Genomic DNA, 21,533 nt, shown 5'->3' with positions numbered 1-21,533 from the left:
CAAGTGGAAGAACGTATCTCTGGCAGAGCAGGTCTGGGGGGCGGGCAGGGGGCTGCTGGTTCTCCTCACGGATCACGTACGTTCGGCCTCACGTAAGAGGGATCAGTTGTTTCCCATCATCCCCATTAGGCTCCTGGAAGGCCAAAGCGCTGGTAGTTTTCACCAGGTGTTTTAAAAACCCACAGAGACCAGTCAGGATGGGACAGCAGGGACCCCGGCCCTGCCCAGGGATGTGCTTCCTTACCTGCCGCCCCTCCAGCTCGATCTGGAAGTTCTTTGCCGACTCCTGGGTCACGCGCCCCCCGAAGTCCAGCTGGTACACCTGCGTGGCCTCGTTCCACAGAGGCTGCTTGTTGGCCATGACGTACACAAAGCCCTGGCTGCCCAGCCGGCCGTCTTCCTTCTCGCTGGCCTTCCGGCACTTGAACTCCTCGAGCTCGCCGGCCGTCCGCAGGCTCCTCTTGCTCTTCCAGCCCTTCTTGCTGCCCTGGCTCTGGTTCATCAGCTCATCCCCGCTGATGAACAGCTCGGGCTCACTCTCCGAGCTGTCCTGGAATTCATTCGTCTTATTCAACTTCTTCGACTTCAGTTGGTCTTTCTGACTCTTCACTTTCTTCTTCTCTCTCCCCAGGCGAGGGCTGGAGATCAGAGAATTGAAGTCACTCAAAGTCCTTGCCTCCTTCTTCACTTTGCCCTCCGTGATGGCCTGAACGCTTCCTTCCTCTGCTCGGCTGTCCAGGCGCTTCCGGTTTTTCTTCCCAAACTTCTCTGTCCGCTGCGGGACCGGGCTTTCCGTTAGGGAGAGGACTTCTTGGAAGTTGTCTGTGGTCTCTACCATCACCTCTGTACCCAAGTGGCTTTGGAGGTCGGTGGGCGGTGGGGACACAAGGGGCTTCTCTACCACCAAGTGTGCCTTGGGGGGCAGAGTGCCCTGGGGGTTTTGCACGGGCGGGCAGGGGCTGTAGGAATTCCACGGGTGCAAGGCGATAGGTGGCAGCTGTAAACTCGAGCAAGTGCTGCTTCCCGGATACATGGGGGGCAAGGTGCAGTAGGAGAGGCTGGGCGGGTAGGCTGGCTGGAGCGCCACTGCGGACTCCTGGGGTGCAAACTGTGTCGGGGACAGGGCATCTTTCGGGGCGCAGGGCGTCTGCACTCCCGGCAGAGGGGGCGTGTTATAGCCCCCAGGATACGGCATTCCCATCCCATAGCCTGTTTGGAAAGTGGCAGTAGGGCTGGAGGGAGACTTCGGGGAGATGAAGGGCACGCGGGACACGTCCAGGTGCTGGCTCTGACCTACTATCAGAGGGGGCAGTTTCAGGGGATTGGGCACTGCAGTCTGTGCTGTCCTTTCCTGAGGAACCCAAATGTCCTCCCCCAGCACAGGGTCCCACTGGTAAGGGGGTGGCCGTTTGACAGCCACAGCAGCTTCAGTCAGCATGGGGTGCCGCAGGGGCTTCTCGACCTGACAGTGCTGGGCCAGCGCCTCGTCCTCGGTGAAGGCCGAGTTGACGTAGTCGGTGCGGTCGCGGGCGCTGTCCGGCGGGCTCAGGAGGCTGTAGGACGACTGGGAGGTCAAGGGCGAGGTGCTGGCGGCGTGGGCCAGGCCCGAGCCCGGCTGTGCTCCTCCGGCGCCCGGCTCAGGCCGCCCCGCCACGGCCCCGCCGCTGCACTGGCTGCAGGTGTACAGGGCGGGCGGGGGCCGGGCCGGGAACTGCGCCGCGCCCTTGGGCTTGGGCGGGTGCTGCGGCGGGGCCCGAGGGGGCTCGGCCAGCTGCGTGGCCTTGAGCGCCACCTCGCGGTTGTTCCTGCGCAGCGTGGCGTGGATGAGACCGTCGGGCCTCTGCGCCGCGCTCCGGCCCGGGACTAGCGGGCCAGCGATTTCGGGGTACGGGGGTGGGTCTCCTGTCGGGATGGAGTAGCGTGGGACCGTCAGGCGGTTCAGGGTAGCACTGGTGCAGGGCTGGGGGACCTTTTTCTCGGTGGCGGTGAGCCTCAGGGTGGCCGAGCTGCCCGGGCCGGGGAGGGTGTACGTGTTCTGGGAGCAGAGCATCCGCGTCCGAGGCCGGCACACCTCCTCCACGTTGCCGCTGCTGTCAAAGGTGGTGATCCTCTCATAGCCCAGGGGCGTCTGGTAATGTGCCGCCGTGGGGTACAGCGAGAAATCGCCCTTTTTCAGGCAGGTGTCCACCGGAGGCTGCGGGGGCGGAATCGGGGGCGGGGGCGCTGCCGTGGTGGGGGCGGCGGGGATGGTTCCCGGGTAGGGGGGTGGCGGGTTCATCTTCGCCACCTGGACCTCCTGCGGGGCACTGAACACCACCGCGTCCCCCTCGGCGGCCAGCTGCGGCACTGGCCTCAGGGCCTTGGCGGACTTCTGCAGGTGGTCGTGGTCTCGGTCTCCGTGGTCCATCACCGACAGCTGGATCGCCCCCTGCGCTGGCGGTGGCAGGGACAGCTGAGCCGGGTTCGGGACGATGCGGCCCATCTCCACACCTCCGAAGATCACCTGTCCAGGGCTGGAGTAGCGGTTGGAGACTGGGTATTGGGTGGCACTGTCACCTCCGTGCTCAGATGTCCCCACTGCCGTGGTCTGATTGGTCAGGACGTCCAGCTGCACATTCTGATTGGCCAGCAGGGACTGCACCAATCCTATGCTCTGTGTGGGGGACATAGCTTGTGCCGAGCTGTGGATGGGTGCGATGGGGATGTTCACGGTACACGGGGGGTTGTTCTCAGGCACACCAGATGCTCCTGTCACTGGAAGGAAAAGAGAAAAATGAACTGCTTACAAAACTGCCATGAAACTGGGTCAGAACACGTAATAATACATCCTTAACTCATCCAGTCCTTTTGCATACAGAACGCAACCGCTTCAGGCAGAGATGTGTTTGCTTAGGGAAAGCTAGATCTTTCACACAAGTTATACACAGCTTCTCTAAGGTTTCTGGAAGGACTTGGGCAATTGGGTGAGCTCTGCAGGGTAGCCTTTGTTGTCCACTGGTTAAAGGGCACTGCTAAAGCTTTTCCATGAATATACTTTGGAACCTTCTGAGTTTGGTACCATGTGCCTAAATGGTACCATGGCAAATACTTAAAACAAAAAAAAATTTTTTTAAAGTAGGCCCCATGCCCAGTGTGCAGCCTAGTGCTGGGCTCGAACTCACAACCCTGAGATCAAGACCTGAGTTGAGATCAAGAGTAGGATGCTTAACCAACTGCACCACCCAGGCAGCCCTATTTTATTTTTAAATACTCAACTGTTTAAAGATACATTTTACTCATGGTATTCATAAAATGGCCCACTCTTTTATTCAGGAAGAGAGTGATGGCATAGTATGAGACCCCACTGAGCACTCCTAATGCCTAGGTTCCTGAGCATGTTTAGCCACAATTACGGATTGGCAAGGCCATGCAGCAGATGTGTATCTGAAATTTCAATGTTAATTCAGTTTCTGTAAATAGAATCATGTAAAATGTAGTAGAGAATCCAACGAAGAGAGACCTCTAGCAAATCTGCATTATCAGGGAAGGATAATTTCTTAACTTATCCGTTTTAGCATTTCCAACAGTATATAAGGTACAGCCACACTGTAAAACCCTGTAAATATATGCTATTTGTACACATAGGGAATTAAATGAAGTATGAATTTGAGCAGTGATATACAGACCACACGCAGGTGATCAGAGCCACTGTTTTATGCTGCCCCGTTTAAAATGCCATTGGCCAAGTTTGCTCATCTGGGCCTGTAAGTGCTACGTAGCAGCTAGTATGTGAGCAGGAAATAAGATTTAATTAGCTAATTGCAATGGCTGGCTGACCTTTTACCAGAACTGTTGAATGAAGGCAGCTAGTTTCATCAAAAGGTAAGCCCACCCTTGGAGCCTGTCACAGACTTCCCCACTCCCTCACCCCTTCCCTGGGACCCTCTAGTGAGATGTCACTGTCTCTCAGCTGCACGAGTCTGGGTCCTATCTCAAGTTTTCTATTATTCCTGTTCAGATCTCTTCTCCAAATGGTCGCTCATCTGCATGGAGAACTGAAGGCAGGTGTCTTCCATGCTAAAGAGAAGAGTCTCTCTGTCACCAGCAGAGACATTAAGCACAAGCCCAGGGACAAAATGCTCCCTCCTCTGACTGGGAAGCACAGGCAGTAACAGCAGCAGCAAAGGCTGAGCATTTAGGGAGCGCTGTATTAGTCACATTCTGGGAACACAGGGAGGGTGTTATGAGGAAAGTGTAAAAGATCCTTCTAAATTCAAGATTCTGGAATTGTGGAGAATGGCATGTAAAGCTCAAGTCTGTGAGGCTTCACCAAACTGCAGGTTTATGTGGTTGTAACACCTTGCCCATTATGACTCTGATAGTCTAGAACATCTACTCCACCTGTGAGGAGAGGTATACCATCAGAGGACCAAAGACGGCAACTGTCAGAACATACCGTACAAATAATTTTACAGGTAAAAACCCATGAAGAAGGTACACAACTCCCTCAAGTCCAGAGCCTGAAGCTGGAATGCATGTCCTTCCCTGTCCCATGGTGAGGACCATAGCCCCTCTGTTCCAGAACCACCAAATCCAAGAAGTCCCTGGCCCATGTGAGACTCCTCTGGCTTAGAAACCAGAGACTTTCAGAACCTTGCTTGGTTCTAAGGAGAGGAGTCTTCATATTTATAAATTTATGGGTAGACATTTTTGAGAACAATTACATAGAAATAACTGACAGATGAGTTAGAAATCATTCTACTCTATTAATCAAAATAGGATCCCCCCTCCTACTAGAAAACACTTAAGATGCTACAGATACCTGAAAATTTGGAAACTGGGACTTTAAAAGCTTGTACCAGATTCTTCCTTTAACTCAGACCAGGCTTCTGTACACGGAGATGTCAGGTATACACTGGGAGACAGGTGTCTGAACGTAAAGGTTTTCTGTCCCACAGATGAGGTGGGTTTGAGACACCGAGCTCTGTGGGCACCACAGGGCCAATGGGACCCGGTTTCAGTTCTGATTTTACTGAGTTCTGATCAGTCCTATAAACTTCTCTACCTGGGCATATGACTAAGGATCATCGTGAAGATAAAACAAGAAGGCAGAATGCTCTGTGGACATGAGCATTCTCCTCCCCAAACCAGCGACAGCATGACCCTTTGCCTGTGATATGCCACCACACGCACCCTTTTCCAGAGCAAGGCAGGAGGCACAGCCTGACATGCTGTGATCCTCCACTACTTACCACCCTGTCCCCTGCCATGACCCATTAAGAACACACCTGGTAAATCATCTTCATCTTCACTGAAAACATTTGGGTTGAAGACAGGCAAATTAACATAGTCCACGGAAATCTTCCGGACCTCTGGGAGATAGATGGTCATCTGCCGCGGCTGGAGGTGCAGGAGGCTGGTTTTATAGATTACTGGTGGGGAGAGGAAAGTGATGTTAACAGAGACACAGGAGGACAGCCAAGGTACCAGCAGAGCCCCAGGAAGAGAAACGGGGCTGTGGTGTCCCTGCCTGCAGCAGACAGATCTGTGCAGGCAGGGGAGAGTCTGACGGCAGCCCTTCAGCTCCCTCCTGCATAGCACTGGCCTCCCCAGCTGTGGTCTGGATTCTGTAGCAACAAATTCTCAGCCTACCCCAGTCACTTTGCCAAGTGGTCTTCTACAAAACTATACATTTTAAGTGTCAAACACCTGTCTTAGACTGAAATGCTTTTCTGGAATGAGCTGGGGTATGATAAATAGATAAAGCCTCAATTGTGATCAGAAGGATAATTTAGTATAAATAGCTGGGATGACCAGAATGCCACACTCAGGGGAATCTCAGGTAACTAGAAGACCGGGGTGAGGGGTCAGGGAAGAATAAAAAGTGCCCCTACTTTGGACTGGAGCCTTGCTTCCCTGACTTCCCTGACTTTCAACTGCCATTTCATGATCAGGATAGTGATTGAAGAAACTCCTACACCATTTCTTTATTTTTAATTTTTTTTTATAAGTTTCTTTATTTATTTTGAGACAGAGAGAGAGGGAGAACGGGATTAGAGGGCCAGACAGAGGGAGAGAATCCCAAGCAGGCTCTGCACTGTCAGCACAGAACCTGGCTTGAGGCGCGGTCTTACAACAGTGAGATCATGACCGAGCCAAGATCAAGAGCCAGATACTTAACTGACTGAGCCACCCAGTGTCCCTTCACACCGTTTCTTTACATGCTAAGGTTTTATTGGATCAACAAGGACACTGAAGAGAATGCCTAGATAGCAACTAAAACATTTAGAAGAGATAAAATCAGATGAAAACAATAAATCTGAATGTAGGTTTGTAGTAGGCTAACGTTGGCAGGACACCACCCATCGGCTCTCTTTGATGGTTAGTACTCCTTCCTGTGAGGCAAGCAGAGGTTCTGTATTATGACTGTTATTCCTATGTTTTGCTAAGAGAAGCGCAGCTCCGTCTCCACAGCTGTCCCTGCCAGTGCCCGAGGCATCTGGCTGGCACTCCCACGACGAGGCAGGCCTCCTGTGACGAAATAGCTGTGTGAGGCTGGCACTTAGGCTGGTGTGGGCTAAGTTTCCAACTGAGTGCTCATTACAGGTCTTATTTATGTGTTCATCTCTCTTGCTCACAAAAGAGAATATGAATTTTGGCTTTAAAATTCTGGGCCGTTCTCTCTAGGTTAAGAATTAATGCATTAACGTGCTATTCTTTGTTGTTCAGATTGGTAAAAAGAAATACAATTTAAAATCTTAGAAAAATATATATATAATCTTAAAAAATTATATCAGTTGCCTCCAGGGAGAAAAAACTAGGTGGCCAGAGGAAAAGAGAGAGACTTTTACTGTATACTGCTTCAAATCTTTTGAATCTGAATTTATTCCATATTTTTCAAATTGAGAAAGCAAAAAATTAAAAGTAAAAAAAAATTTCAAGGGCCAGATAATTCTAATTGAAGGAAACAAATTATCAAGTACAATTATCTAATATAAAATACCCAACAGTCCTCACTTTTAATTCCATGAGAGTGCTGAAGATTGTTTAATAGGGTACCACAGGTAACATACTTCTAGAATCTAAGAGATAATTTCTCTAGCAGAATCAAATAAAAAATTCTCTTAGCTTAACAAATGAATATAATAACTAAAATGGTTTTTTGTTTTTTTTTTAAATGGTCAGTGATTAGGACAATTTCACTGTAGTCACACAGAAAGCTTTTATCTCGGGCACTCGAATTCCTCACACTGGAGCATCACATACCTTGAAGGCACTTCTAGGCTCTCCTGTATTAAGGTTCTTGTTGACTTATGTGTGGATCTACTCAACATCCACAAGGAAAAGATGCATTAAGATTCCATTCCTTTTCTCAATGGTTACTGTAGGCAGATGGTTCAGTCCTCGGCGTACTGACGTGGGGTGGTCACAACACTCATACAGTGGTTACTAGAACCACCGTGCACATCAGTGGGGCACAGCTGAATTACTGAAGAACAGGATTTCTTGGTCATCAAAGACTTTCCAGGTTGCTGAAAATACTGTTAAGAGATTTCTCTGCACTATGTACAGGGATGGTCTATTGTTATTTCCTATGCCAGTTTTATGTGTTACTTTTATTCCTCTTTTTCTTTGAGCTGAGAAACCTCAGAATGAAAAATCCAGATGCAGCACTATTTAATAAGTCTCCTAAGACACATACATGGCATAGGTCTTTTTAACATCTGCTTTGCAAGAATTACTTAATTGAAAAGATCTAATCGTGTCTGAAACGACTTAGATTCGAAATTGTTCACAAACCATTTTTAGTAGATGACATAGAGCACATTCAAGTTGGGTACCCCAGCCACACGCAAACCTGGTCTTCCAGAGATGTGTGCGTATTAAGTGATCAGTTGATCCAGCAAGGCTGGGGGACGCTACAAGCCCTCAGCCCACCCAGCGATGTGCCTATGGGGATGAAGCTGCTTTGAAAAAGACCTTTTGTCATTTTACTCCTTCACTGTCCCAAAGTAAACATGACAGGTTAGTACTATCCTTCAAGCAGGCAGATGGAAAAGAATGCAAATTCTGGGTTCTAGCCTAGCATTTACTAGGTTTTCTGTTTTCCTCCATGTCTCAAATTTCTCACAGAGGGTATTTATCTGGGACTTCTACGTGAAATCTGTGAAGATTCCTGCAATAACAGCCAGCTTCTTACAGTCTCTAACGCTTTCTTCTCATCTTTCTTCAGACTCAAGAACCTAAAGACACTGGTACCAAAACCTGCCCACAGTGAGAGGCCTGGAATCAAAATGACCAGAAACCTACCAAAGCTTTGTTAGAGATTTCAGCTACTTTGGTCTCTTCAGAAGTCAGGGCTTATATAAAAACACTGAAAGCACTGCTGGCTAAAAACCAGTTTGAGTAATAATTCTGATTTTTGCGAAATTATGATTGTTAGAGTCAAAGTGTAGAGGTAAATAAAGTGCATGCTAATCTTCTGGTGCCATAAGAGCTCCTCTGAACGGTCTTTTCAAAAGTCTCAGTTCCACCTGGAAGAGCAGGCACAGAAGACGGCACGGTTTTTACCTGCACCAAGGTTGGTTGGCAGGAACGCAGCCAAGCCCACAATCTTAAACTTGGTTCCCCAGATATTAGACGTGACCTGAGCAAGATAGTTGTGCTGTGGGGGATAAAAAAAAAAAAGGAAAGAAGAATCACAATCTAGTTTCATGTTTTCTATTGATCACTTAGGAAGTAAGAATGTTAACATTTTTGCTTAAAAAAGTCACAGGTGCGTAACGCGGGAAGTATTCACTCTGTAATCATTCTACCATTTTTAGGGCCAGAAGCCAACTACAACGTGCCAGGCACCTGTTTCTGAAGGGTGGCTCGTGGCAGCTCACTGAGCTGTGACTCTCAGGCCAGGAGTGAGGAGCAGATGTGTCCCAGTGGGTCTGCACGAGTGTTGATTAAAAAGGCCACCAGGGTGATCAGGGCACATTTTTCTTCACCTCTCCTTTCTCACAGTCACTGAACGAGAGGGAGTATCCCTCGCTCTGAGTCCATTTTTATCCTTGATATTTCTCCTGGAAACACCAGTTGCACTGATACCAATATGTCCCCAACCACCCAATTAGCTCTTTTCTCATTCAATTCAATTTAAAAAACTTTTTATTGCCAATATGCTGAAGCCATGAGTGTGCAGGTGTGTGCAAGAGCAATAATAAAGATGAATTAAAAACAGCTCCTTAAAGAGCTTATTACCCAGCGGAGGACATAAGGCATAAAAGACATAAGTCACTGAGAAATGTCGCAAACAAGATGCGTAGGGACTGCTGTGGCTGAGCCGGGGAAGGGGGTGGAGCTCTATCCGGGAGCATGCAGGCAGAAACAAGGGGAGGGGGCTGCGAGGGAAAGCTGGTGACCCGGTGACCCAGGTACAGCGAAGGCACAAGCACAGAAAGAGGGTGGTCAACAGTGAGGCTGTGGCCCCTGGAGGACACTGCGGGGACCAGGATGGAGAGACAGACAGCGCAGACTGTGGGGCCGCCACCAGGGACAGGCTGCTGTGGACGCCGAGAGTCACCAAAGGGTCAGAAGTGGCTTGACGGGGCAGTGGGAGGGTATGTCTCAACCAGAGCTGCCTGCGAAGAGACCCAGGTGGCCATGGGGGCATGTCTGAGGTGGAAGGAGGTCCTGGGGGATGTGGGGGTGTCGGGGCCTGCCTGAGGGCATGGTGGTGAGGAGGGCAAACAGGGCCCTGGTTCTCTGTACCCCTTGTCTGGGACGGCAGTGACCAGCATGGAGGCTGGGGTGGCGAGTGCAGGGTTCAGCCGCAGGCAGGCACACACGGTGGGGGGGGGGGGGCGACATGTGGGACCGACCCGGACCCCAGATGCTACCTGAGTGATGTCTTCAAAGGGAAACTCTCTTCGCGTCAGGCTGGGTGAGCCAATGGAGGGCTTGCGCATCGGCAACCGGGGAGACCTGGACATCTCCTGGGCAGCCCGGGACAACTTGGGAGACTTTCGGGCCTCAATGTTGATCCTGGGGAGACAAGGCCAGGAGGGTCAAGCCCCACAGGCCGGAGAGGCATATGCTGCCTTGGCCTTCCCCTCACGCTCTGGTGGCCACCAGGGTGCCGTGTTCCCAGGGGGAAGGCCCCTTCATTTATCCGAGTCTCTCCCACCTGCTTTTGCCTTATGAGTATGAGGAAAGAAGAACATAACTGTCTATCAAGTGATATATATTTAAAAATACAGTGAGACTAGACCAAACCAAGTGATTCATTTGTAAGGAACCTCAGAGAATTAATGGTGTTTCACTTTCTACTAATAGTAAGTTCAGAAATGTCCACGTGCCTTAGGGCCTTTGGGTGGCTCAGTCGGTTAAGTGTCCGACTTTGGCTCAGGTCATGATCTTGCAGTCGGTGTATTCGAGCTCCGTGTTTGAGCTTGAGCAGGCTATGTGTGTCTGTGTCTCCCTCTCTCTCTGCCCTTCCCCTGATCACTGTCTCTCCCTCAAAAGTAAATAAAGATTAAAAAAAAAAAAGAAATGTCCACATGCCTCATGCATGTGGGTAAACAGCAGGTAAGAAGAGCCATGTTTCACCCTGAGGTTACAATGATTTTACAATTCCTAATACAATGTTAGGGTTTCAACAGACACATCTAGCCTTTCACCAGCTGTGATATATATTTATTTATTTATTTTTATTTTTTTTTTTAATTTTTTTTAATTTATTTCTAGGAGAGAGAGAGACAGCGTGAGCAGGGGAGGGTCAGAGAGAGAGGGAGACACAGACTCTGAAATAGGCTCCAGGCTCTGAGCTAGCAGTCAGCACAGAGCCCGACGCGGGGCTCGAACCCACGAACCGTGAGATCATGACCTAAGTGAAAGTCAGACGCTTAACTGACTAAGCCACCCAGGTGCCCCTCACCAGCTGTGATATTTAAATCAAACCTGTGGGTCTACAGTTTTTCTGTTATCTTCGGATCCTACATTATATCTCTGGTCCTTAGTCTCTGTATTTGTAACATGGGGACATGTGTTAATGCTGGCCTACCCCACAGAGAGTGCTAGAAAAATGAGCATGTTAAGGTTGATGGCAACCAATGAAAGGAGAGCACGGAGCCTCACAGGTACTGCCTGAGCATGCGATCCACAGGGGCTCCCAAAGTGCAGGCAGACAGGACCGAGCTGGTGAAGGCTCTGTGTGAGGACCGCCTGGCTGCTAAAAGTAGGGGATTCAGTGCAGGGAAGGACAGAAGGAAGCAGGACCGGCCCAGAGACTGCCACATCTGGGGGCTTTGGAAGGACATTTACAGGTGAAGGATTTGGTTGCTTATGTGTTAAAGGTCCTCCCTTAATTAGGGGAAAAGCTGCAAACACTGTAGAAGTATAGGGAAGTATAGGGAAGTTCACAGGCTTATGTGCAATTTTAACAAGCTCAGAATAAAGATGAAAAAATAAATCAAATTGCTTGAGTAACTGGATATCTATCTATACAGGAAGAACTCACCCCACACTCAAAAATTAATCTGAGATTGAAGTATGAAAGCTAAAACTACCAAGTTTCTGGAAATGAATAGAAGGATGTCTTCACTACCTAAGGGTAGACAAATACTTCCTAAACAGGATGCAAAAAGCACTAATCATAAAAGAAGAAATTCATATTATGTTAGACCATGTAGTGCTCTGTACCTCCATTCAAAGACTCATAGCTAAAATACATAAAGAATCTTATAACTTGGTAAGTGAAAAACAACTCAATAAAGAATGGGCAAGAGACTCTTTATAAAGAGACTTTTTATAACAGAAGATATCCAAACGGCCAATAAACATGAAAAGCTAGGTGGCATCACCAATCACTAGAGATGTTAAGATACCCCTACACGTCCAGGAGAATGGATAGAATTCTTTTCTGACAAGGACAATGCAACTGTGGGTGAAAACAGAAGTCTCACACACACTGATGGCAGGAACTCGGAATACTGTCTGGCAGTTTCCAGTGAAGCTGAACATGTGCCCTGGCTCCACAGCCCCCCTCCTTGGTATGTACCCGAGATAGAGGAGTGTGTCCACAAAAAGTCTCATTACTACAGGTCAAGCAATGGATAAATGGAATAAACAAACTACTATATTCATTACAATGGAAACCAATGGATCTCAGTCATTATGTTGAGCAAGAGTTAAAAAAAAAAAAAAGTATATATTGTTTGATGCCATTTATATGAAATTCTAGAACAAGTAAAACTAGTCTGTGGTGACAAAAATTAGGACAGTGCTGACTCTGGGGAGTAGGTATTGAACGTGAAGGGGCATGAGGAACTTTTCGGGATGATAAAAATGTTAACTTCAACTGGGTGGTAAATACATTGGTTTATCAACTGCACAGTAAATTATGTGCTTGGGATCTCGGCAGATAGGTTATCTGTACATAAATTATATCTTAATTTTGCACAGGATCACAGAATTTTAGAGCTAAACGGATCTCCGTGAAGTTCTGACTCTCCCTTTACCTTCTGCAGATAAGGACATTGGCATCCAGGTCATGGATCCATCCAAGGTTGTAGAGCCTTCAGCGGTGGAGCTGGAGTGGGGGGTTCTTATCCAGGACACCACAGGCCGTTCTATCTACTCTTAGCTTCTTGCCTCTCTACAGGAAAAACCTTTAGGATCTAATTTTTTTTTTAGTTTACAATTTATTTCCAATGACAGCATTAGAGATATTTAATTTGGCATGCTCTTCAACACATTACAGTACCTTCCCTGTAAAATCTTTTCCTTACTTTTCTGAAACTAGAAGAACAAACAAATAAGCCAGGGAGCTATGGCCACCCCATGCCACCCACCACCATGCTAACGCTTAGAAGTTCTGAAGGTTTAGCAAAGCTCCTACTGGGTGGATTCCTTCTACCCAAAGGAAAAGGAAAGGAGACGAAAGGAAAGCTGTAATTGCTGAGGGCAGATCCTCCAGACAAAAGGCAGGGGCATGCTCTTGCTGGGCCCTTCTCCTATAGGGTTCAACGGGCTTCGGCGGCAAACACAACACAGACATGCCTCCAGAGGCACAAACAAGGAAGAACACCCCTAAAAAGCACGATTACCTTGGGAGTTTGGGTGATTTGCTAGCTCGGGAGATCTTGGGGGATTTCTTAGCAGCCCAGTCGTCACTCAGTTCGATGTCACTGGAATCTGAGCAGTTACAGCTGTCGAGCATGGCGGAGATCAAGCTGTTTCCGTAGATTTCATCTGGTGAGACACAACCGGCAGACTCTGGGATGTGGTATCGGTTACACCCTAACAAGGATCACTACTACTGGGAACTATAGGACAGAATGACTCTCCAAGCCAACATTTAAGTCTAGAGTTTGAAATATAAAGGACTCGAGCATGGTTTCCTTTCTACATTTAAAAAAAAATTTTTTTTAATGTTTTTTATTTATTTCTAGGAAAGAGAGAGAGACAGCGTGAGCAGGGGAGGGTCAGAGAGAGAGGGAGTCACAGACTGAAACAGGCTCCAGGCTCTGAGCTGGCAGTCAGCACAGAGCCCGACGCGGGGCTCGAACCCACGAACCTCGAGATCATGACCTAAGCGAAAGTTGGACGCTTAACCGACTAAGCCACCCAGGTGCCCCTCCTTTCTACATTTTTATGCTATTACATTTTTCTAAGCAAGAGGAGGCAATTAATTCTACTGGTATCAAAGTGGGCATGGAATTTTCATGCCTCTGGAATGTATAAAGCAGTTCGGCAGCGTTCACCAGCCGAAAGCTGGAAGCTCCAGCACACCAGGCATCCATCTGGGTTCGTACAGGTTTGCAGGCCACCTGGGGACCCAAGAACCTGCTTCTGACCTGGGCCCTGTGAAGGCCCCTTCTGGTTCCATGCCTGCTCTGGACTGGAGATCTGACAGAGTCAGGTCCACCGCAGGGGCTCCCGGAAGTTTCTGCCGGCCTGCTTCGAGTTGCAGCTGGAAGGAACGCCCGTGCAGGAGGGGATTTTCACAGCTGGCCACCAGGCAGAAATCAGAGGCCCTAAGGCAGAAGACGGTGTGCACAGAGCCTGGGCCAACACAGAACTGCAGAGGAGACGGAGGTCATGTGGGACACCTTCCCCGAAATCTTTCCTCCTCTGCTGCCTTCCTCCAACCCCTCCCATCCCTTCCCTCCCCAAAGTCTCTGTGCCCTCACTGCAGGTACCCCATCTTCAAAATCACTTTGTTTTGCTGATAAAAGCCTCATTCCCTCAAGGCTCCAAGAACCTTGCCAGGTAATAAAAAAGCCGAATTGTCCAACTGCAATGAAATAAATGATAGAATTTGAGTGATTTTATCATTCAAAAAAGCTGTTTACATTTGAAAGAATGCGTCTGTTAATATAAACTAATCTCTAGTGTTTCTGAACATATGGAGGGGACATCTGTGAACAGGGGCCTCTCGGAGGCCACTGGATACAGAGCAGAACAGTCTGGCATGCATGCTACCCAGAAGCAGGCTGACTAAGGCCCGGTCTGTGTAACCACATCACTCTCCTCTTAAACTATATCCCCAGCAGAAGGAATGACTCGTGAACACAGCAAGCTATACTGGTGGGCATCTGAGTTCCATCAAATAAAGAGGCTTCACTCACTTGTAGTGCTTTCCATTACTTACGTTTGGAGTCACTTAGCCAGAGGAAGCCTGGCCTGACTCACATGGGCATGTAAACCCATAGAAGGTCTCTGTGTGCTCGTGAACAGAGCCAGTTCACTCAGTGAGGAAACTGAGTACTGTGTTGCCCGCTCAGCTCCTGACCTGTTTGCTAATCCAGGATCTCACAGGTGGCTATATGTCATACCATTTGCTTTTTCTCTTTACTCATGTCTTAACCTGGTTAGGCTGCTATGATAAAATGCCAGACTTGGTGGCTTATAAACAACAGAAATTTATGTCTCAGTTCTGGAGGCTGGAGGTCCGAGGTCAGGGTGCCAGCATGGTCAGGTTCCAGTGAGGACTCTCTTCCAGGCCCCAGTTGGCTACCCTCTCACTGTGTCTTCACCTAGCCTTTCCTGAGTGTGTGCATGTGCAGACCGAGCTCTCTCCCTCTTTCCTAACAAGGCCACCCATCCGACTGAATTAAGACCCCACCCTAATGGCCTCACTGAACCTTAATCACCCTCTCAAAGCCATATTCTCCAAATACAGTAACACCGGAAGTAGGGGTTCAACATATGAATTTCAGGGGGACACAATTCCACCTGTAGTAAGCTCGGACTAAAGATTCCTTTTAAAGATTTGTGAATTTTCTGGGGGAAAAAAAGCTCTCATGCATGTTCTCAATTATAAAAGTACACACTGGTAATTTTGAGGAGTGTGTTTGTCAGGTTGCTTGGAGAGCATTTACAACAGTGAGCACAAACCTCGGAGCACGATTCCCACTGGAAGCTGCAGACTCGGGGGCCTTGCCCCAGACCTGCTGAATGAAGCTAAGGGGCAGGCCTGGCAACCTGCATTTCGAGACATGCCCCAGGTGATCTGTAAGGAGGTGGCCCATGGACCACATTCTGAGAAACAATGACGTGCAGGCCTGATAGAGTTAATCAGCTCATGAGAAATTCCCGGATTCCCAGAGTTCGGAATCTTTCCCTCCTCTAACCCATTCTGCATATACCATTTGGTTGGCAATTAGTCATATTCTGCCTTGTGACACAGCTTCTATTCTTGTCTTGAGGTATTAAAATCTTGATGTTTTTACTGAACTTTCCACGTGTTAAGTTGTCTTGTCACCTGAAAGGGTTTATAAACTCCCTGAAAGCAGACATGCCCTGGCGTTGCCCCACAACCACAGGAGATTCAAAGACGGCAGACAGAGAGGGGACTGAATACATACTGTTGATCTGTTGTGCTTTATAACTCTGATTCATTTAATTAGAAAAATAAAAAATAAAGCATCTTATTCCCCAGAGGACTGGCAGCACTTGAGCCCGACTGTGTGCAGCACGAGCTGAGGGACGGAAACAGTCCAGAGAAGCAGGCGTCGGGCTGGCAGCTGGGTTCCCAGCCTTGGTGCCCCATGGCACCCCTGTCTGTTTCTGATTTTTAGTGGAGAATTTATGCACTTGGGGACAGAAGCAAGTGCTTCACATCAGCTGCTCTCAACATTCCAATTCAGTACTGGTTTTATAAACTTGTACACATGGCGGGGAGCCTCAGGGACAATGACTGTGAGGTGCGGGCCGTCCACAGCTTGCCCACTTTGGGTATCATTCCTGTCCCTTCCCCTGAAGCCACAGCTTCTGCGACGCCCATGCCCACTCTCCTGCCCTCCTCACTTCGCGTTCTGAATCTTCTCCCTCCTTCCCTCCTGCCTCCCGTTCTTTCATTCACCTTCCTGCTCTCAGTGCTTGTCCACTGAAGTCAAAAGACAAACACATGGACCAATATCTACTGTTTCAAAGTACAGTTTCACTGCTCTCAACTTCACACAGTAACACAGACCGCAGAGCGGCAGCCACAGACGCTGTACGAATCACGGGGTGCACACAGAGGTGGGGCAGCCTGCGAACTGTCCAAGCAGGCAGGCTCATTGGGCTGAAGACGCCTGCTGCGCTGTGACACCAGCACGTCACAGAGTCTCAGGGACACGAGGGGCAGAGGCCAGTCTTGCCCAGGAGAGAGAGCGGGGAAGTGGAGAGGATGAGCATGCACCCCTCAAACAAACCCCTTTCAACTTGTCCTGTCAAGGTCAGGCGCCAGCCAGGCACTGAGTTCCCTCCGTCCAGGCCCTCGGGCCTCCGGGGGGCCAGGGGCCCACAGGACACCCGCAGCCCAACCGACGAGTGACTGGCAGGGCAGGCAGTGCTCCTCTCACCGTTACATGTGATGCCTGGGATGTCACAGGGCACCACAGACCATGAGCCGGCGGTCCCGCTGGCGGGGTGTGTGGGCCTCAGTCACCAGCTTAGGACATTGGACAAGTGTCCACAGTGCAAACAAACAGCGAAGTGCCTCCGCTCTGGAGGCTCACAGTGTAGGGCCCCAGAGGCAAGCACACAGCGAGCACCTCGCATACACCAACTGAGTAATGAAGGTCAATATAGGAGAGAGTTTTCAGAAAGTGAGAGTGGTTCATCATGCCAAAATCTTCGTGGACGCGCAAGGGATTTTCCTTAGTAATCAGCTAAAAAGCAGTCGACGGTGGATTAGTAAGGGGCAGAAGTAAGATTCTAGCAGGAGGCTCAGGAGTAGGCTAAAGGTTTCAAAATTTTAATTCTATCATTTGCTCTGGGAGGACAGAAATGTACCTCACGATTATTTTGTTTGTCTCAACAGTACATTATGACCCTCAATAATGCCTGATAAATAACTAAGAGAGGAGCCTATTATTCCCCAAAAGCCTGGTCAGCCTCCCCCTGACAGAGCTGACGTTCCCTCTGTCCACAGCCCCGAGCACGCGAAGCTGTACTGGCTGCTGTTAAAAACCCATCAGAAAGTACATTTAGAGAATCTGTAGCTTCAATACAATTTTGGAAATGGAGCAGCTTCAAGGATATTCCACGCTAGCCCAGACACGGCTCACATTTCCCAAGTCGGCACTAACTCTGCATGGGCTGTCAGGACACCGTTCCTCAGCCACACCTGAGAACACGGCCTCCGTCTCTCTGCGTGCAGGCCCACCTGGTTTGCTATCTGTCCGGGGGTCCATGATGACGAACTCGGGCCGCAGCTTGCTGATGCGTCGCCCCTTGAGGATGGGCACGAGCCCGCCCAGGTACTCCAGGTAGAGGGTGTAGCACGGACCGCCCACCTCCGGGTCGTCCTCGGTGCGCTTCATGGTGCAGTGCAGACGCTCGTTGCCGGCCGAAGGGTAGCTGACAAAGTCTCGCATGTTGTTGGGGTCCGGAATTGGGGGCTGGAGGCCGGATGTGGACAGAAAAGAGCATGGATGTCACTGCTTACTCCAATGGAGCACGGGCTGATAGCTCGGGGAGTGCTAACTATGTGATGTGGAGCAGCGGCTCTCAACTGGGGGTGCACCCGAGAATCTCCTGGGAGCTTTAAAAAAATACCTGAGCAAAGATCCCACCTCAAACAACAAAACTGGATTCTCTGGGGGGTGGGCCTGCACGTGTGCATTGTCTAAAAACTCCCCATTTGATTTTAATGTGCAGCCATGGTTGAGAGTCACGGGTATACAACCATGATTATTAAGCAACTTGAAAAAACATCCCAACATATTCTAAAACTGATGTAACCTTGAACAGGTCAGTCTGATACTTGGAAGCAGAGATAGTTTACAAAAAAGAGAATATAGAAAAGAATGTAAGGTGTCGAGGCTCTGAGGTTAGGAGGAAACCCACACTTGACCAACAACTGGCAGGTACAGTCTACACACCGCCAATACGCGGACTAATTCTCGAGTTACCATCAGTATAAAGGGCGAGTGACAGCGAGTGCTGGGTGGAGGTCACCCCTCCTCAGCACGGTAATTCATTCCTCAGGACAGAGTTCAATCTGACCATTCTCATAACTGGTGATGGAGCAAGCTACCCAAACTTCTAGGAATGTGTTTCCCGCTTCTGTAAAGCACCTGCCAGAAAGTGAGGACTGAACCAAGCAGACAGGCCATCAGGGCGGCACGGCTGTCAAGCTCTAAGTACTGCCTCTGCCAAGAGAAACCTTGCGCCCTCACCTAAGGCGAGTCTCTGGCAGACACTAGCGGTGCCGGGGACAGACTGCACTTGCCAGCATCCTGGTGTCGGATGCTCCTCTCGCCCAGGAGCAGACGTGGCTTTTGCGCGCCTGCTCGATTCTTGCCTGCCCTCTGCAAGAAGGGAGCTGGCTCGGGGGAGGAAGGGAGGGAGGGTGGACAGGCTGTACCTTGATGGTGGGGATGAAGGCAGTGGAGAGGTAGGAGCAAAGGCGGGGTGGCAGGGTCAGCTTGCTGACGTCCTTGTCTTCTCGCAGGGCGCTGGCGATGGCCTGCTGGCACAGCAGCTGCAGGCTGGACACGCGGTGCTCCACGCGCACCACATACAGGGCCGGTCCTGAAGCCATCAGCAGCCGCGAGTCTCGATGTCCCCAGCAGATGGAGACGATGGGGCGCTGCAGGAGGTGAGGGAGGCTATACTTAGGCTTCTGCTCTTGTAGTAAGCAAAGAGGATCACGCAAGCGTGTGTCAAGCAAAATAAAGCAACTGAATAGTTTCTGAGAATATTGGTTTTAAAAAGTACAACAGATAATGAAATACCATGTTACAGAAATTCAGTATTTTCACTGGAAAGCAGTCAGATCCCCAGGCCAGAACACAGAACACAAGGCACTGGAATGAATAGTTTTGTGAAGTTCTTTTACATGTATTATCTCATTTAATTTGGTACCATAAAACCTAACTTAGCTCTGTCTAATGTCATCTCTACCAGAAGATGCAACTGGTGTGGGGAACAGTGACCCACCCTTCCTCACTGAAACTCTGGTTATCTGGATCCCCAAGAAGCTGGCGGTAGCTCCTGTGGCTTGGACAGTGGCGAGGAGGTTGACCAGATAGCATTTTTGTCCCCCTTTTGCCCCAATGAGGAACATTTTAGAGTCAAATCGACACTAGGCCTGGGGACCATCATACAACCCTGGGAAGTCTCCCTGTTGTCATGAGTAAAACGGGAGCTGTTGAGGATAGAAGGAGAGGCAAGATGCCGAAGGTGCTTCTGGGACCAATCACAGGCACTGAGTCACTGTCACGCTCAGCAGACTGGAGCTGAGGAGCAGAGAAAGAAAGCAGAAGCCATCTGGAGAGAGGATGCAGCTCCTGCAGTGGCCACTCCAGGGTGTTGTGGCCACCACTGCTTTGAATAGGCAGGCTGAAATCCACATATGCAAGTCAGCAACTAGTTGGATTGATAAAAAAAAAAAAAAAGTCCGAGGCTTGGGGGTGCCAGCCAGGATCAACCAAGGAAGAAGGGAAGAGGCAGAGGGCTGTGATGGTGATGCCACGGGACAATGTTCCTTCCTGTCAGCTGGATGGGGCTCTAATTTAATGAGGTCTTGAGGGGTTTCAAAGATCAGAAGTGGGGATATCAGGTCTATTATAGGAATGGCAGACAAGAACAGAATTTTCACACTTCAGTAACAAATAACAAGATAAAAGGAACAGATGAAGACACCTGCTTAAAATAGCCTCCAGGGTCAGCTAATCCTGGTTTCAACTTCAAAACAAAATGCAAGGCTGAAGATACTCCATCATTTATTTCCATCTCTGTGAGCCCAGGCAGCCATGGGCCAGGAACCCAGAACTCAAATGTGCGGGCCTCCAGAGTACTTCTAAAATGCGCTTCCTTACAAGAGGATCCTACACCCAGGGCCGACTCCTTAGAGGGGCCTGTTAACTTACAGTAAGCCATGATCACTACTAAAAACAGAGCAGATAAGACATAAAAAATTAAAAAAAAAATTGTTATGTAAAACGTGCATATGTTTGCATGTATAGGTGGATTAGGAGGAACTTAACGGAGGACCATGGGGGAGGAGAAAGGGAAAAATAGTTGGGGAGAGGGAGGGAGGCAAACCATAAGAGACTCTTGAATGCTGAGAACAAACTGAGGGCTGATGGGGGTGGGGAAGGGTAGTGACGGGCATGGAGGAGGGCACTTGTTGGGATGAGGACTGGGTGTTATATGGAAACCAACTTGACGATAAACTATTTAAGAAAAAAAAAAGATTCAGGGGCAAAAATAAAAAAAAAAATGGGAATAACAATAAACCCCTTAATTCTCAAAAAAAAAAAAATTCTTTTGCTTTCATTAATCCGTCCCCTCTGTCCTTCTGGTTTCTGCTTTTCATACTAAGAGTCAATTACATGTTTTGGGAGGATCTTACATAAAATTATCGTTATGATAAGTATATTATTTCTTATCCCTCTGTACAAAGGAACTTAAGCCACTTTGATACAGACTTTCAAAGTGGATAAAAATTCTCTGGGCAGCCTTGGGTGGCTCAGCTGGTTAAGCATCTGACTTCAGCTCAGGTCATGATCTCACGGTTAATGGGTTTGGGCCCCGCATCGGGCTCTGTGCTGACAGCTTAGAGGCTGGAGCCTGCTTCAGATTCTGTGTCTCCACCCGCCTCAAAATAAACGTTAAAAAAAATTCTCTCTCTTATATCTTAATAAGTACAAATAGTATCTCATTTAATCCTTTCAGTTCTACCATTTGGTATCATGATTCCCATTTAATACATGAGGAAACTGACGCTCAGAGAGGCTAATTACCTTGGTTACAGCTAATACACAGGAGAGCTACAATTCTTTCAACTCCACAGTTTATGCTCATCCTACCATGAGGTGCTGCTTCCTTTCTTGTCAGCATACTGCTATAACCACTTAAACAATGTATAATGTCTCACTAACAAACTTAATAAAGTAAGTAACCCCAATTCTCTCCTTAATCCATTTGGTCAAGGCCAAAGTAGATAATATGTCTGTTGAAAAGGCACACAGACAGGAGGAGAAACACGCTGCACAATTAGCGAATGGACAGTGACCGAGAGACTCATTATGGCAGAAGAGAATCCAGAGGTCATATGGGCGCAAAGT

General features: G+C 48.8%; 1 protein-coding gene across 5 annotated transcripts in view; it reads right to left on the bottom strand.

The window, feature by feature from the left end:
- Positions 1-21,533, bottom strand: part of TULP4 (TUB like protein 4) — a 232,936-nt gene that overhangs the window by 3,640 nt on the left and 207,763 nt on the right. For all 5 annotated transcript variants that reach the window (XR_005531715.1, XM_039252075.1, XM_039252078.1 and 2 more), the window contains 7 exons: positions 18,827-19,051; positions 17,624-17,858; positions 13,074-13,218; positions 9,867-10,011; positions 8,551-8,644; positions 5,268-5,411; positions 245-2,754 (listed from right to left, as the gene is read on the bottom strand). Coding sequence is in view for 4 of the 5 variants with exons in the window: in XM_039252075.1 (XP_039108006.1) it covers positions 245-2,754; positions 5,268-5,411; positions 8,551-8,644; positions 9,867-10,011; positions 13,074-13,218; positions 17,624-17,858; positions 18,827-19,051 (3,498 nt within the window). In the remaining variant the exon portion in view is untranslated. The remainder of the gene's footprint in view (positions 1-244; positions 2,755-5,267; positions 5,412-8,550; positions 8,645-9,866; positions 10,012-13,073; positions 13,219-17,623; positions 17,859-18,826; positions 19,052-21,533) is intronic.

This window comes from Hyaena hyaena, unplaced genomic scaffold, assembly GCF_003009895.1.
Source record: "Hyaena hyaena isolate Hyena2069 unplaced genomic scaffold, ASM300989v1 scaffold_405, whole genome shotgun sequence".
Lineage (NCBI taxonomy): Eukaryota > Metazoa > Chordata > Mammalia > Carnivora > Hyaenidae > Hyaena > Hyaena hyaena.
Note: the sequence above shows the minus strand (reverse complement) of the source record. Positions and strands in the feature narration are given on the sequence as shown.